At 34.1% G+C, this 16,679-nt stretch overlaps 1 protein-coding gene across 1 annotated transcript; it reads left to right on the top strand.

Annotated features, from left to right (window-relative positions):
• Positions 1 to 646: 646 nt before the first annotated feature.
• On the top strand, positions 647 to 2,925 carry LOC143043420 (uncharacterized). Its single transcript, XM_076215732.1, has 2 exons — positions 647 to 1,471; positions 2,112 to 2,925. Exons 1-2 carry the CDS (start codon positions 679 to 681, stop codon positions 2,507 to 2,509), a joined length of 1,191 nt encoding a protein of 396 aa, XP_076071847.1. The 5' UTR covers positions 647 to 678; the 3' UTR covers positions 2,510 to 2,925.
• Positions 2,926 to 16,679: the final 13,754 nt, after the last annotated feature.

Raw genomic sequence — 16,679 nt, 5'->3', positions numbered from 1 at the left:
CTTTATATCTGTAACTTTATAAACTCGTACATATATGCAATATGATTCTCTTAATGCGTAAGTTATGGGTGTTGGTAGATTTTCAAATTTGTGGGAGACCTTGCCATCATAACATATTGTTTTACCTCTGTCTGTCCATCCGTCAGTCAGTCACAAGTGATTGTAGATTGTTTTCTGGATGAATTTAGACGGTTTCTGCTTGAAATTTGAATTTCTCGCTAATTTTACCACACAATAGTTCGAAATACCTATATTGTACTCCTTAGAAGAATATTTCAATAATTTTACCTCAATTTTTTTATAATTATATAACTTTGAGCTCCCCCCCCCCCCCCCCCTGATATAAAATCCTGGATCCGCCCTTGCCTCATCAGCACGCAGTCTTTTTTTGTTTTTGTCCAATGTGTTCGTTTGTCTTAATTCGACTTATGTCTTTTGATTGCCTTCCTTAGAACTACCTTTATTAAGTTACTTTTTTTAAGTTAAAATTGAAAAAGGCCGATAGTTATTCAATTTAGGATTGTCACTTAAATAATTTTGTACTAAACAAAATAGAACACGTGACAACTTCATATCCGACGACCTTGTGCTAGATTTATGTTTTGTACATGCATGTGACTGATAAAACAGATAACAAATATTTGACCCTAATCACAGATCAAATACTTTTGAAGTACAATGGAGGCTCTTTTTATTTTATTGCTTACAATGTCCATTTGTAAAGGATTTCTCATTGATAGCAGTACCCCAAGAACAACGAATCCTGGATTAATGATAGATAAACACTATTATATGTTGATGGACATGATAACTGACGAGAGTCGAGCACGTCGTCAGCTGCAACAATTTGTTGTCCAATTACAACATGAACTGACAGATTCAAAAGCTGAAATCCGTGTTTTAAAAGCAACGGTCGCAATGTATAATTCAGATTCAAAGAAACTGGATCATTTGTACAATCAAACTGAGGGCATACAAATTGAAACTGAAAAGTTGAAAAGAGACTATTCAACTTTACAACAAAACTATAATATCCTTCAAACTGAAAACCAAAATTCGCAATTGGAAATACAAAATTTAAAACATCTCAAAGTCGTATGTGACTGTATTTCTAATAAATCCGCTACTGTCTATCAAAACAATACCGATAACTTGTCCAGGACAATTCAAATGATCAATTCGAAAGTAAATCAACTAATTTCAGATGGAAATGCGCGGAAAGAGGACTTTTTAGCTCTTTATAACAAAACTTTAACATCTGACCGGAAAGTTACTGAACTTGAAGTGAAAATAGGACGTAATCTTACAACCTTGATGACGAGGCAGAACATTTCCTCCTCAGAGATATATTCTTTGAATAAAACAGACAATACACTTAAGGGTGATATTGTTCAACTGAAAGAAAAACAACATTTAACAGAATTAAAAATGTCATTTGTTGAATCGGAAGTTAATAGTACTATTGAGAATGGTTAGTACATTTGATATTTAATTTTCTTGAACCTAAAATTATTAATACAGAAAGTTGCATTTAGTCTCATTAAAATTATATCACAAATCACACATTATGTACATGTTAAATGTCTGCAAAATTTGAATTCACCGATATTCGCTGAAATCCTGATAAATATGTCCTGTCTAAAATCTTGAACTCGATACAAAATTTAGTATATGCCCATTTATGTAAAATCATGTGTCGAAATGCAGTTGAAAAAAAAAACACGAAAAAATACAAAACAACAAACATCAGTCTACAACAAACAACATAGAAAACTAAAGACTGTGTAACACTAACTCTACGGAAAGGATGTCGCGTCTTCGCCGGACATAACGTGTTCAAAGTTAGAACAGTTGCAACTTATATGATTACAATTACTCCATATCTTCTTTTTTTTTGGTGCCAAAACACAATCTGACCTAGCTCATCTGAGTTCATAATTTTACCAACGAATAGAAACGCTCCTAATCACATTTGATATACTATAAAGTCGGACAAGTTTTGTCGAAAACTTGCGATTTATTTAAACATATGCATATACACACATACAGCCACACACACACAAGCTTGCGCGTATACAGGCTGTATATAATAACATTGTTTCTCATTATAGTTGCAGTAACATCGTGTGCTCCTCATTCTATAAAATATAATTCTGGTGAGATAATAAAGTTTAGTGATGTGAAGTTATCAAATGGAATTGGAAATATTGATAAATTCAGATCTTCAGGGACATTTACCTGTGAAAAGCAAGGATTGTATTTGGTTGGTGCATATATTAATTCATATTCTTTTGGAGCTCAATTCAAAATTGTAAGGAATGGAAACATGATAAGTCAAGTACACTTTAGACCTGACAGTATCCCGACAGGTACTAGCTCCCTACATACTGGAACTGGTGTTATAGCTGTTCTGCTGAATGTAAAAGATACATTAAATGTCAAAGCAGGCTATCCCAATATGTACGTGAATGGTGGATATTCATGCTTGACTGTTATAAAAGTAAAATGAATGTCTCATTCAATAACATTACGACCTAATTTAAACTATATATTTACAGTTTGTTTGTGTTATATGTTTTACAGATCAATTCGTGGGTTACTTAAAAGTGATGAATTATTCAATAGATTTTATTTGATTCTAACAAGTATGTTATTAAAGCTTTGCCAACAAACTTTCTAGTGTAAGCGTACATGGTGAAGGTTAACCCAGAGAAACTGTTCAGATACACGAAATATTTTTAATAGTAATTTACAATATATTTGTTTAAGCGCAAAAAATAGTTTCCTGAATTTTGTTTTTATAGAAAAAATTTCAATAAAATCATATATAACATGTATAAGTATCAAAATGTAGAAAATAGAATTACGCTAATCATCACTTGTTGTATTTAACTTGTAGTTGGTTTATTACAATATAAAAATCTATTGTACTTTGCTATATTACAACAGAAACATCCATTGTACTTTGCTATATTACAACAAAAACATCCATTGTACTTTGCTATATTACAACAGAAACATCCATTGTACTTTGCTTGTCGGCTTTAACACATGAACAAGTGTTATTTGTATTCCTTTGAAATTTCGGCCTGATGTTGCCTGCATGTTTCTCTGCATCCTTTTACATTTTTACTTGTATTTGTCAGCGTCATTTCGTCGTTTTACATTTTGGCATGGTGTTGTCTGTGTATCTTTGTCGTTTTTCATTTTGGCATGGTGTCGTCGGTGTACCTTCGTCGTTTAACATTTTGGCATGGTGTTTTCTGTGTACCTTTGCCGTTTAACATTTTGGCATGGGGTTGTCTGTGTACCTTTGCCGTTTAACATTTCGGCGAAGTGTTGTCTGCGTACCTTCGTCGTTTTACATCTTGACATTGCTTTGTCTGTGTCACTTCGTCATTGTATATTGAGGCATCATGTTGTCGGTGTATCTTTGTCATTTAAATTTCAGCTTGCTGTTTTCCGAATCTCATTACATTCCGGGATGATGTTGTTTTGTCTCTTCGTTGTTTTTCATCCCGGATATTGTTGTCTGTGTATCTTCGTTGTTTTTACATTTTAAAAGGTATTGTCTCTGTCTATTCGTTGCTTCACATTTCGGCATGGTGTTGTCTTGTTTCTTAGTCATTTAACATTTCGGCATGGTGTTGTTTGTATAAAAAAGAAGATGTGGTATAGTATGATTGCCAATGAGACAACTCTCCACAAGAGAACAAATCACACCGAAATTAACAACTATAGGTCACCTTACTGCCTTCAACAATTAGCAAAGCCCGTACCACATAGACATCTATAAAAGGCACCGAAATGACAAATGTATTGTTTTAACAATTCAAACGAGAAAACTAACGGCCTAATTTATGTACAAAAAATGAACGAAAAACAAATATGAAACACATCAACAAACGACAACCACTGAATTACAGGCTCCTAAATTGGGACAGTCTGTCATTCACATTTTGGCATGATGTTTACATGACTGTGTCTCTTCGACCTATTATTTATCTTGTCGTCCGTGGTTACCTTTTACTTATTTTAGGAATTCTGAAGGTAAGAGCATATAAAACAATATTTCTCTTGTTCCGCACATCCGATCTCTACTGGCGTAAATACAAATGATGAGTTCATTTACAACCACTGGGTCGATGCCACTGCTAGCGTTGGTGGAGTTTTTATTCCCCGAGGGTATCACCAGCCCATTAGTCAGCACTTCTGTTTTGACAGGACTTATCATTAATATGGTCATATTTATAAATTAACTGTTTACAAAACTTTGAATTTTTAAAATACTAAGGCTTTTTTACCCCAGAAATGAATTACTTTAGCTGTATTTGGTAAAGCGTTTAGGAATTTTTGGTCCTCAATTTTAGCATATGCGCTAATTTCTTACGGTTTTTGTCTTGAATGGAAGTGGCCGCAAATGTTGTCGATCTTGATGTTTAAATATATATTATTTTTTTTTGGTGATATAGAATGCGTAAATTATAAAAAGATTGAGACCGAACAAAAATGTGGCCAGTTAGTCTTTTGTTTTCTATGTTTTGTCTTCTGTACTATTATTTGTCTGTTTGTCGTTTTATTTTTAGCAATCATTATGGTGTTGTCAGTTTATTTTCAATCCATAAGTTTGACATGTATTTTCCGTCCCTCTTTTATATTAAAAAAAATATTTAAAAATGACGTTTTATTGCACATCATTTATTTATTGATAAATTTGTCATATTAAAGCTTCTATTATAAACAAATCAGTTTCAATATTATAAATTAACTAATTGAATCGACAGAAGTTGATAATTAAAGGGACATGAGCTATGAGATATAAAAAGAATTATTTTTTTAATCAATAATGAAAGTGATACTATATTGATATATTAATAAATCGCTTTTAGCAGCCAAATTGGTTCAACTTTGACAACATAAACTAAGAAATATCACAGATAAATTATTCACCTGCAAGTGAATAATTCGACAATATTGTTGAATCTGTGTGTTGGTGGCTCTGCCACAGGGATTGTGTATGCGTCTAGTGTAGTGGGGGTTTAATACTCAAACATTGCCGCTGGCTAACTCACTTGTGGGTGAAAAGAGAGTCGAGTGCGTAAATCTCTCCTGCCAGTACAAAGCCTCTACACTGTCCAAGACTTCTACAGTGCCTCCCCGCGACAGCACACGGTAACTAGGTATATGACCTAGGCATTATCTGTAGAGGATCTCGGAGCAGCAAGGGCCCTAGAAATGCAGTGTGTAGGCCCACCGGCGTGTGGACATGCCCTAGCACTCATTAGCCTTGCCCCAGCTATGGATTAAATAGCATCACTGCCTTGTGATTGGATTTTTGAATCAAAGGCTATGGAAGTAAATCCAGACAGAAAATCCGGGTAGATGGAACTCGTTAGCAACAGCAATCGTCTAAGGGATGGAATCCCCTACAGAAAAGCCACAGGTCCTCCGCCATTGCCGGTCTCAAGCACGGATGAGAAAGGGAGGAGAGTTATGCATAGGGCCAGCACCCCTATCATGTAAAAAAAACCTACGCTACGGAAACCACACTAGTAAATCAAAATAACTTCACCGGTACTCAAGGAGACATTCATCAAACTGTTGATGGAATGACTGTTATTAGTGAAAGCAGAGATGAAGCTAATAACACGAGAAATGGACATCTGAGACCAAAATCCCTACTTAGAGTGGGTGGATGGAATGTCCGCACCATGTACGAAGTAGGAAAAACTGCGCAAATTGAAAAAGAAATGTTGAACTATAACATCGATATACTGGGCATAAGTGAATGCAGATGGACAGGTAATGGGTCAGTTATAACAACAAATGGACAGAAGATAGTTTACTCTGGGAGAAAAGATAATATCCATAGAGAAGGTGTAGCCATCATAATGAATAAGCAAGCAAGTAAAGCTCTTATAGAATGGAAACCTATAGATGAGAGAATAATAACAGCAAGATTCCATTCAAAATATGTTAAACTTACTCTAATTCAATGCTATGCACCAACTAATGAAGCAGACATTGAAACTAAAACCGACTTCTATGAAAAGCTCAGAAGTGTAATGGAAGGAGTACATGCCCATGATGTTGTACTGGTAAATGGAGACTTGAATGCCAAAGTAGGTAATGACAACATCGGAGTGGAGAGAATAATGGGTAACAACGGATGTGGAACTTGTAATGAAAACGGAAACCTGCTGATTGAATTTTGTGGACTAAATGATCTGGTTATTGGTGGTACACTATTCCAGCACAAAGAGATACATAAACTTACATGGACATCGCCAAACAGGAGAGACAAAAATCAAATTGACCATCTAATGATAAATGGCAGATGGCGGCATTCACTGAATGATGTATCTGTAAAAAGAGGGGCAGATTGTGGAAGTGACCACTTCCTGATTATCGGCAAAATTAAATTGAAACTCAAGAAAGCTCCGAAGATAAACGAGCTGAGCAGGAAAACATTTGATCTGCAGAGACTGAAGGACAACAAAATAAGACAAAAATTTAATACTGAAGTAAAAAACAGATACCAAGTACTCCGTGAAATTGATGACAATAATGAAAACATGGGTGAAAACATAACTGAAATTTGGGATAACATCAAGGACATTTATACTAAAACAGCTGAGAAAGTATTGGGTTTAAAGAACAGAAAAAGAAAACAGTGGCTGTCAGACAAGACTTGGGAAAACATCAAGGAAAGGAAAGCCATAAAAACAAAACTTAATGCATCTAAATCTAACAGATTGAAAACCAAATTGCAATCAGACTATAGAGATAAAGACAAAGAAGTTAAAAAAGGGGCAAAGAATGATAGGAGAAACTATGTTGAAGAACTTGCAAATGAAGCTGAAGAAGCGTCAAAGCGTGGAGAGCTCAGTGTAGTATATAAAATCACTAGACAGCTCTGTGGAAAGTCCAGGAATAATGATGCACCAGTACTATCCAAAGAGGGGAAGCTACTAACTACAGACAAGGAAAAGTTAGATCGTTGGGTCGAACACTTTAAAACTATCCTGAATAGGGCTGAAACCAACAATGATATACCAGACATTCAACCGTTTGGAGATGCACTTGAAATAGACACAGAAGCTGTATGCAAAGATGAGATCCAAAAGGCAATAAGACAACTGAAAAATGGTAAAGCACCAGGCATAGATAACATCAGTGCAGAATTATTAAAATCAGACATACAATCAACAAGTGAAATACTACATTATCTATTTACGAACATATGGATAGATGAAGAAATACCAACTGAATGGGACAAAGGAATCATTATAAAACTGCAAAAGAAGGGAGATCTGAAACTTTGCAACAACTGGCGAGGAATATCACTACTTTCAATCCCTAGTAAAGTATTCCTTAGAGTCATCAAGAATAGAATAACTGATTCCATTAACAGTAAGCTGCGTGAAGAACAGGCAGGTTTTAGAAATAACAGAGGCTGCGTCGACCATCTATTTACCCTCCGAAACATCATAGAACAATCCATAGAGTGGCAGAACAAAATAGTACTAAACTTCATTGACTTCCAAAGAGCATTTGACAGTGTTATAAGAGAATATATTTGGGACATACTAAGAGCATATGGAATACCATCGAAAATAATCAAGCTGATAAAGATATTCTACGACAAGTATGAATGTAGTGTATTGCACAATGGACAGCTTTCTGATTGGTTCTCAGTGGATACAGGCGTCAGACAAGGATGCATAATCTCTCCTCTTCTCTTCTTAATAGTTGTTGATTGGTGTATGAGATCAACCTTAGGAAATGGAAACACTGGGATAAGATGGACACTCAACTCCTTTCTTGAAGATTTAGACTTTGCAGATGACATTTGCTTACTATCCAGCAACAGAGCACAAATGCAAAAGAAAACATCAAGACTGAACACTATGTCAAACAAACTTGGGCTCAAAATAAACATCGAGAAAACGAAAGTCATGTCAATCAACGACCAATCAAATAAAATTCCAATAAAGATTGGATCCGTGAACATCGAGGAAACAGAAGACTTTACATACCTAGGCAGCATAATAAGCAGTGATAATGGGACCACCAAAGACATCAAAGCAAGACTGAGTAAGGCTAGAACATCCTTTTGTCTACTCAGACCAATCTGGAAATCGTCATCCCTTGCAAGAAACACAAAACTCAAAATCTACAACAGCAATGTCAAATCTGTACTGCTTTATGGATCAGAATGTTGGAGAATTATACAAACTGACTTCAACAAACTGGCCGCATTCCACAATACCTGCCTGAGAAGAATATGCAAAATCTTTTGGCCAAACAAAATATCCAACCAGGAACTTTTCAAACTGACAGCACAAAGAGATATAAGAGACGAAATAAAAACAAGAAGATGCAAATGGATAGGCCATGTCTTAAGGAAGGAACCAGCAAACATCGCTAAAGTGTCACTGAGGTGGACTCCAACTGGTAAGAGGAAAAGGGGGAGACCTAAAGAAACATGGAGAAGAACAGTGGAAAGCGAGATGAAGGAGGTTGGGATGTCTTGGCGAGAAGTAGAGAAGAAAGCACAAGACAGAGTGTTATGGAGAGAGCTAGTGTCGGCCTTATGTGCATCAAAGCACGAAGAGGATTAAGTAAGTAAGTATTGTTGAATCTGTATGCATGTGACATTCAATAAATCCCCTTAGCTGGAGATAGGTTATGCATGTATTCACCTATGCGAAGGAAACAAATGTCCACATTGAAAGTGAAACAAGGATGAAACTATTTGGTTGACTGATTCGATTCACAAAAATATCAGTCTTATACAGTTAAACACGACTTACTTTTTTAACCTACAATATCAAAAGAGACAGACCAAAATTAATCAAATTGCTCGTGTTTGCTATCTGTTGATATGTTGATCCATATTATCGAGCCCATGCATTATTAGTGGTTTATTTTAAACTTTTTGTAATTTGGATATCGTTTTTGAAAGGTTGTAAATCAAATAAGTGAACGTGCATTTGACAGCCCATTCCCTTTCAAGTGTTTTGAATTTAAGGATACTACTGATACTAGAAGGTATGCTTCATTCCTTGGTCTTTTCCTCAATATTGGCGTCGTATGGTATTTACATATCTCAAGTGATATGTTATGCTCGTGCATATTCACAGTATACAAGACTTCATATACAGAAGTGTGCTCTAACAGAGTTATGAGAAGGAAAGATTAAAAATGATACGTTGTTATTTTCAAGGACACCATCACGAATTTATTGATCGATTCGATGTGCCTATGTAATTACATTTTTATCATGTCTCAGTAATTGTGGTTAAATATCTATGTCGTATGTCTGCTTAGTACCAAATGTGACATATTCTCAAATATGACTGTTTTGCCGAGTGTAAATTTGCATTGCAATACGACGAGTCTCTGTATTTATTCATCCAACATTTATATATTTACTTATGATGGTTTCATTGTAGTTTTGGTAGGATATTGTGTAATGTCTTATCGTTTGTTGTTTAAATTATGTATATATACGGTACGTTTTTCATATGTCTTATTTGTCAATATAGTCGAATTTCTATTTTTCATGAATAATGTTTTGTGTTAGTCCAAATTATTTTGCAGTCACAGCATGTATTCAAAATATCCTTTCAATACCGCCATTATCATAATAATTGTTTGGTCTAGATTGTGAAAATGACTGAATGAATTTCAAGATTATATATTGATTACAAAATTAGTCATTGTCTGTGATGTCCTGCGCTGTCGTTAATGGAAGATGTTCGTTGTTATTCTGCGGCTTATGTGTTTTACATATTGTAACGACTATTCTATATTATTTATTTGTGCATTTCTCTTTGTTCTGTACCGATTGTTCTTACGTTTGTTTGTGCTTTATTTCACTTATGTATAGTGTTGTCATTTTAGCGATATTTTTTAGTACTGCTATAAATAAGCGGGTGCTTTGGCAAGCCATAAAACCAGGTTCAACTCACCATTTTGTTCTTAAAATGTCCTGTACCAAGTCAGGAATATGACAGTTGTTATTAATTAGTACATTTCTATACATGTACGTTCGCATTTATTGCACTCCAGTGTTTCTGTTGTTCCATTGTTTTCATCTTATAGTTGATGTGTTTCACTTGGTTTTAGTTTCGTGAATAGTGATCAAAGTACAAGGCGTATAATTTGATACTTCAGACGCGCGTTTCGTCTACATACGACTCATCAGTGACGCTCAGATCAAAATATTTATAATTGCCAAACAAGTATAAAGTTGAAGTGCATTGAGAACCCAAATTCCAAAAAAGTGTGCCGAATACACCTACGCTAATTTGTTTCCGGGATAACGTATAGTTCATACTTTAGAAAACAGTAAATTTATAAAAAAAAAAAAAAAATCCCAACATAATTGATATTCATGTCAACACATTAGTGCTGACTACGGGGTTGGTGATATCCTCGGGGACGAAACGACCACCATCAGTGGCATCGACCTAGTGGTGTAAATAGTTATCAAATGTACCAGGCTAATATTTTGATACGCTAGACGCGCGTTTCGTCTACATGTATAAGACTCATCAGTTATATAAAACAACCGAAATTAAGTCAAAGGTCGACAACTGTGTCCCCAGACCATACATAGACTTCTCGAATAGTATGCTGTTCACTCGCATGCTAGATTCAGTAATATTAACAATGCACCAGATGCAAATTAATGTCTCAGTGGTGCTCGAATCCAAAATATTTATAAAAAAAACTGCACAATAGCTTAATTTAGTTTTCCATAAAAAAAATTCATAAATCAGGCCGAATTGTCTTACAGGTCACAGGGACTCGGTTAGCAGATTAAAATTTTGTAAATCAATGTTTTTAATTTATTTTTTATTATTTCCTGTCTATTTGCATTACTTTATTAACGTATTTAACGTTGCCATCACTAATATTTCTTTGTTTTCTGGCAATGTGCAGTTTACTATCCATATCCGTGCCAGTCACCCCTTTAATTCATGTTGCTGAGACAGAGGTGTATTAACGGGACAGGGGGCCCACAACACCTCCTTTTTGTTTGAATATTTAGGAAATCACTGAAGCATTAGATTATTAAAATTTCTGGATTCGCCACTAGCTTCAAATAAACTATTTCAAACAAAACATGTACATTTATTATACTTCAAGAGTTTTTTTCCTATATAACTTTTATAAATGCAAGATGTTGGGTCAACTTGAGCATATCAAATCTAATAACACAGGTAAACTAAGATTTTATTGTAAAATGTGCTCATCTTTTGACTTAAAAGCTTACTTAAGATTTGATATTAAGAAATATGATAGATCACTGCTTACAAAAATTAGAATAAGTGCACATTCACTTGCAATTGAAACTGGGAGGTATAGCAAACCAAAAATTTTAGCAAGTGAAAGATACTGCAAACTTTGTAAAGATAAAGTGGAAGATGAAGTTCATTTTCTTTTATATTGTCCTCTATATAAAGACCTTCGAGAGAAGTTTGATATTTTCAATAACCTTAATAATGATGATGATATTAAATCAACGATGTATTTACTTAACCCAGTAAATCTGGTTGACACCAGACAAATATGTAATTATTTAAGTCAAGCTTTTGAACTTCGTAATAAAAATCTAATGTCAGTTGGTCTTCCATAAGTATACTACTGTGTAATACTGTGATATTATATATATAATTAGTACTTGAAATGTTTCTTTCTGTTGTATTTGCATAAATTGTCATGTTTAATGTGTTTGTATCTTGGAATACGCATTGTATCATATGTGCTTTGTCCAATAAAATATTTGAATTTGAAAATATAAAATAAATGAAATAGTTGTGCTATTTCATTCTAAAGACAATTTGCTAGTTAATAGTTTCAAAGACTATTGCTCCGGTGAATAGTTTCATAACCATCTTTCCCGTACTTTTCCATGCTTATTTTTCATTGGACGATAATGATGTCATTGACTACTCTGCTTGGTTACGTATGCTTTGCAACGTCAAACTCACTCTTATATTGTAAACGGTGGAATCTGTTTGTTTTGATTGTAATTTCACTTACAAGAAGCAATTATAAAAGAGAAAGAAAATCTTCATGGAAATTTTTTTAAAAGATCTAAAATATAGTACCTTATTCATAATATGTGTTCGCTCTCCGTATATTAAAAGTGAATTTATAATAAGCACGGAAAGTTTAACACAAGTATTTGTAGTCTTGATTGAAATTAATGAAATATTTATAAATACAAAACGAATTATAAAAAAAGTAAAGTTCATCATGTGCATGTTAAGTTATGTCACATTTTTTCTTTCTTTCAGATAAGGTATATACACTTTTAGAAAATTAGTTATTTGGTATATAAAAACACTTAATGGCTGTTGTTCAGTATAATAAAACACCTGACTGGTTGTGCGGGTAATAGCAAGTTTGTTGTCCCTTCGCATACCAACTATTGCTCTCGGCTTTGCCTCGAGCAATAGTTGGTACCTCAGGGACAACAAACTTGCTATTACCCTCACACCCAGTCAATAGGTGTATAATATTTTTAATCACAATCTGTAAATACAAACACTCCAATTGTTATAAAATATTTTTATAAATTTTGTATAAATTTTTGTCAATCACGCATGCGCAACAACATGTATTCTTTAGTATTGAAGCCTTGTTGACCTTAAAGAAGAAGAAGAAGAAGAAGACGTGACCTACCCTGTATTTCAGTGGTTATCATTGGTCCATGTCCGTCATATTTTTTTTGTGAATTGTTATATTATAAATTGGGCCGTTTTTTTCGCATATTTTTTATGTCTTCATGTCTGTGCCTTTTAAAGCCGACTATGTGGTTTGGGTTTTGCTCATGGTTGAAGGCCCTAGAGTTGCCTGTAATTGCTTACACCTGTCCACTTCATTTGAAAGTATGTCGATAAGATGTCTTACTGGCAATCATGCATCTCCTTATTTTCGTATGAACCGATGACCACTGAACTTAGACAGGCACATAAATACAAAGAAGGCTCCTGACTTGTGAGTCACAACTACAATTAGGGGTCATTTGACATTTTTGCCAAGTTGCTTATTGTTTTGTTTAAATTAGAAACCTATCTTCATCTGCGATATATTTAACAAGATATAAAATAAATTGCAAAAACAATCTGACATAATTTACAAGTGCTTCAACTCCAAAATGGGTAGTCCCATTTTTCTGAAAATTCTGCCGTATGATAGCCATCATGGCTATAGACCTTTATCAAACTGTTACTTCTATCTTTACACTCAGATTTGCTCTTACTGCTTTGGTTTTTGATATTGGTTTAAGAAATTGCTAAAATCTTCTTTGTACTCATAATTTTTTTTATGGTGTTTTTTTTAAGCGCGAGTGCCATAGATTTGGTTACATTTTCTGTGTTTTGATGCCACTTTTGGGCTATTTCGTGACGGCCGGTTTTTATTTGTGGAGGAAACCAGGATGCCCCTTAGATTTATCATTACCACCAATAGGAAAACTGGCAATCATAGTCAATGAAGATTGGAATCGAGTGCACCTGCATCAGCGGGGTTCAAACTTGCAACCTTCCGTGTTGACTGGCTAGTGGTTACAGAAGTAACTACTAAACCACCCAGCCTCTTAGTGCCCTTAGATATATAAGATGATGTGATAGGAGGGCAAATGAGACAACTCTCCATCACAACTTAATTAACCATTTTAGGTCAAAGTCCATAAGTTATTGTCTGGAAACTAAAACAAGAGGCTCTCAAGAGCCTGAATCGCTCACCTTAATTTTTTTGGTTAAATCTCTCATCAATGATTATTTTGGCTTTTCAATTTATTTAAATGTTCTTTGAATCGTCCTATTTTCTTCAAAAGCAAAAAAAAATCATTTTCTCCTATGTTCTATTTTAGCCATAGGAGCTATGTTTCTGACATACAAGGAAATGAAATATAAAATTTATACTAGATACTCTGAAACTCATTTAGCCTAAGTTTGGCTGAAATTGATACAGCAGTTTCAAAGGAGAAGATTTTTTAAAGTAAGTCAACATGATGAACAAATTGTGAAAAAAATCTTTAAAGGGCAATAACTCCTTAAGGGGTCAATTGACAATTTTGGTCAAATTGACTTATTTGTAGATCTTACTTTGCTTAACATTTTTGCTATTAACAGTTTATCTGTATCTATAATAATATTCAAGATAATAACCAAAAACTGCAATTTCTTTAAAATCATCAATTCAGGGGCATTATACCTGAAAAACCAGTTACCCAATTCGGCTGAAAATTTCAGGACAGGTAGACCTTTACCTAATAAATACTTCTTGTCTTATTTGCTCTAAAAGCTGGAGTTTTTGAGATATAAGCCAAAAACTGCATTTTACCCTGTGTTCTATTTTTAGCCATGACGGCCATGTTTTTTGACGAAATAAAAAAAAAAGCACAAACTTTATTTTATACACCCTACTGATCATTCAGTTGAAGTTTGGTTGAATTTGGTTTAGTAGTTTTAGAGGAGAAGATTTTTTAAAGTTAGCAAATATGATGAACAAATTGTGAAAAATTGTCATTAAAGGACAATAACCCCTTAAGGGGTCAATTGACAATTTTGGTCATATTAACTTATTTGTAGATCTTACTTTGCTGATCATATTTGCTGTTTACAGTTATCTTTATCTGTAATAATATTCAAGATGACCAAAAACTGCAAAATTTCCTTAAAATTACCAATTAAGTGGCAGCAACCCAACAATGGTTTGTTTGATTCATCTGAAAATTTCAGGGCTGATAGATCTTGACCTAACGAACATTTTTACCCCATGTCAGATTTGCTCTAAATGCTTTCGTTTTTGAGATATAAGCCAAAAACTGCATTTGACCCCTATGTTCTATTTTAAGTAACGGCGGCCATGTTTTATGACGGATCAAAAATCGAAGCACACACTTTGTGCAGGATAATCTAAGGAACAATTATGCTAAGTTTCATCCAAATCCATTCAGTAGTTTCAGAGGAGAAGATTTTTTAAAGTTAGCAAATGTGATGAACAAATTGTGAAAAATTGTCATTAAAGGACAATAACCCCTTAAGGGGTCAATTGACAATTTTTGTCATATTAACTTATTTGTAGATCTTACTTTGCTGATCATTTTTGCTGTTTACAGTTTATCTTTATCTATAATAATATTCAAGATAATGACCAAAAACTGCAAAATTTCCTTAAAATTACCAATTAAGTGGCAGCAACCCAACAATGGTTTGTTTGATTCATCTGAAAATTTCAGGGCTGATAGATCTTCACCTAATGAACATTTTTACCCCGTCAGATTTGCTCTAAATGCTTTCGTTTTTGAGATATAAGCCAAAAACTGCATTTGACCCCTATGTTCTATTTTAAGTAACGGCGGCCATGTTTTTTGACGGATCAAAAATCGAAGCACACACTTTGTGCAGGATAATCTAAGGAACAATCATGCTAAGTTTCATTCAAATCCATTCAGCAGTTTCAGAGGAGAAGATGTTTGAAAAATTGTTAACGACGACAGACGACGACGACGGACGCCAAGTGATGAGAAAAGCTCACATGGCCTTTTAGGCCAGGTGAGCTAAAAATGCTTATTTGGGCCCCTAATTCCTTAACTTTAAGGACCATAACCATCAAAATCCATCCCAACCTTCCTTTTGTGGTAATAAACCTTGTGTTAAAATTTCATAGATTTCTATTTACTTATTCTAAAATTATTGTCTCGAAATCAAATGTCTTCATACGAAGCTGACAACGACATCATACCAATATATACGACTGCATAAACATTGTTTTTAAAGGGCAATAACTTCTTAAGGGATCAATTGACAATTTTGGTCATATAATTTTTTTTTGTAGATCTTCTTTGCTGAGCATATCTAAAATAATATTTAAGATAAATATTTCATTGTATTTGAAAACTGCAGAATATCATTAAAATTACCAATTTAGTGGCAGTAACCAAACGATCGGTTGCAAGTTTCATGTGAAAATTTCAGTCTTGATAGAACATGACCAAATGAAAAATTTTACTGCATGTCAGATTTGCTCTAGATCTAAATGCTTTAATTATTGAGATATAAGCCACAAACTTAATTCTAGATATCCTAAGGATCTTTCAGCTTAAGTTTGGTTGGAATTGGTTAAGTAGTTTCAGATGATTTTAGATAATTTAAAAAGGACAACGACCACCAAGTGATGGTTAAAGCTCACTTTTCCTATGGAAAGGTGAGCTAAAAAAGAGAAACGCCTATGAACTACAACAAATGACAACTAATGGACAGCACCATGTTTATTGATGGTCTTCCATTTTATCCTTATTTGAAGCACACAGACAGAAAAATTATTAGCAGGAGCATGGTAAAAACAATAACAGACAGACAGACTTCATGAAGAAATGATGGACTGACAGATCAAACCATTTTACTCTCTGCAATTTCATTGGATATATACAGAATTTGATTGTTCTCAGGGTAGCATTAAATATGTCAGTAAAATAAAGATTTATCATAAATTATCAGCAATTAAAACTGTGTGGTCTTGTTTATTGATACTTTTCACATGACTGGTATATATGGAGAAAAGTGCAACCCTTGTCCCTTCCAAGCCTTCTCATGCTTCTTGCTGATGTGAAATTTTAAAAGAACATGTTAATTTAAAATCCATGTTTATAT

The sequence above is a fragment of the Mytilus galloprovincialis genome, chromosome 8 (assembly GCF_965363235.1).
Source record: "Mytilus galloprovincialis chromosome 8, xbMytGall1.hap1.1, whole genome shotgun sequence".
NCBI lineage: Eukaryota > Metazoa > Mollusca > Bivalvia > Mytilida > Mytilidae > Mytilus > Mytilus galloprovincialis.
The sequence above is the reverse complement of the archived record's forward strand: the minus strand, read 5'-3'. Positions and strand labels throughout refer to the sequence as shown.

What these genes read in the sequence shown, in the direction of transcription:
- LOC143043420 (XM_076215732.1), top strand. Translation starts at nt 679, where the DNA reads ATGGAGGCTCTTTTTATTTTATTGCTTACAATGTCCATTTGTAAAGGA. An exon ending in TAATAGTACTATTGAGAATG is followed by an intron (nt 1,472 to 2,111) that starts GTTAGTACATTT and finishes TTCTCATTATAG; the next exon opens with TTGCAGTAACATCGTGTGCT.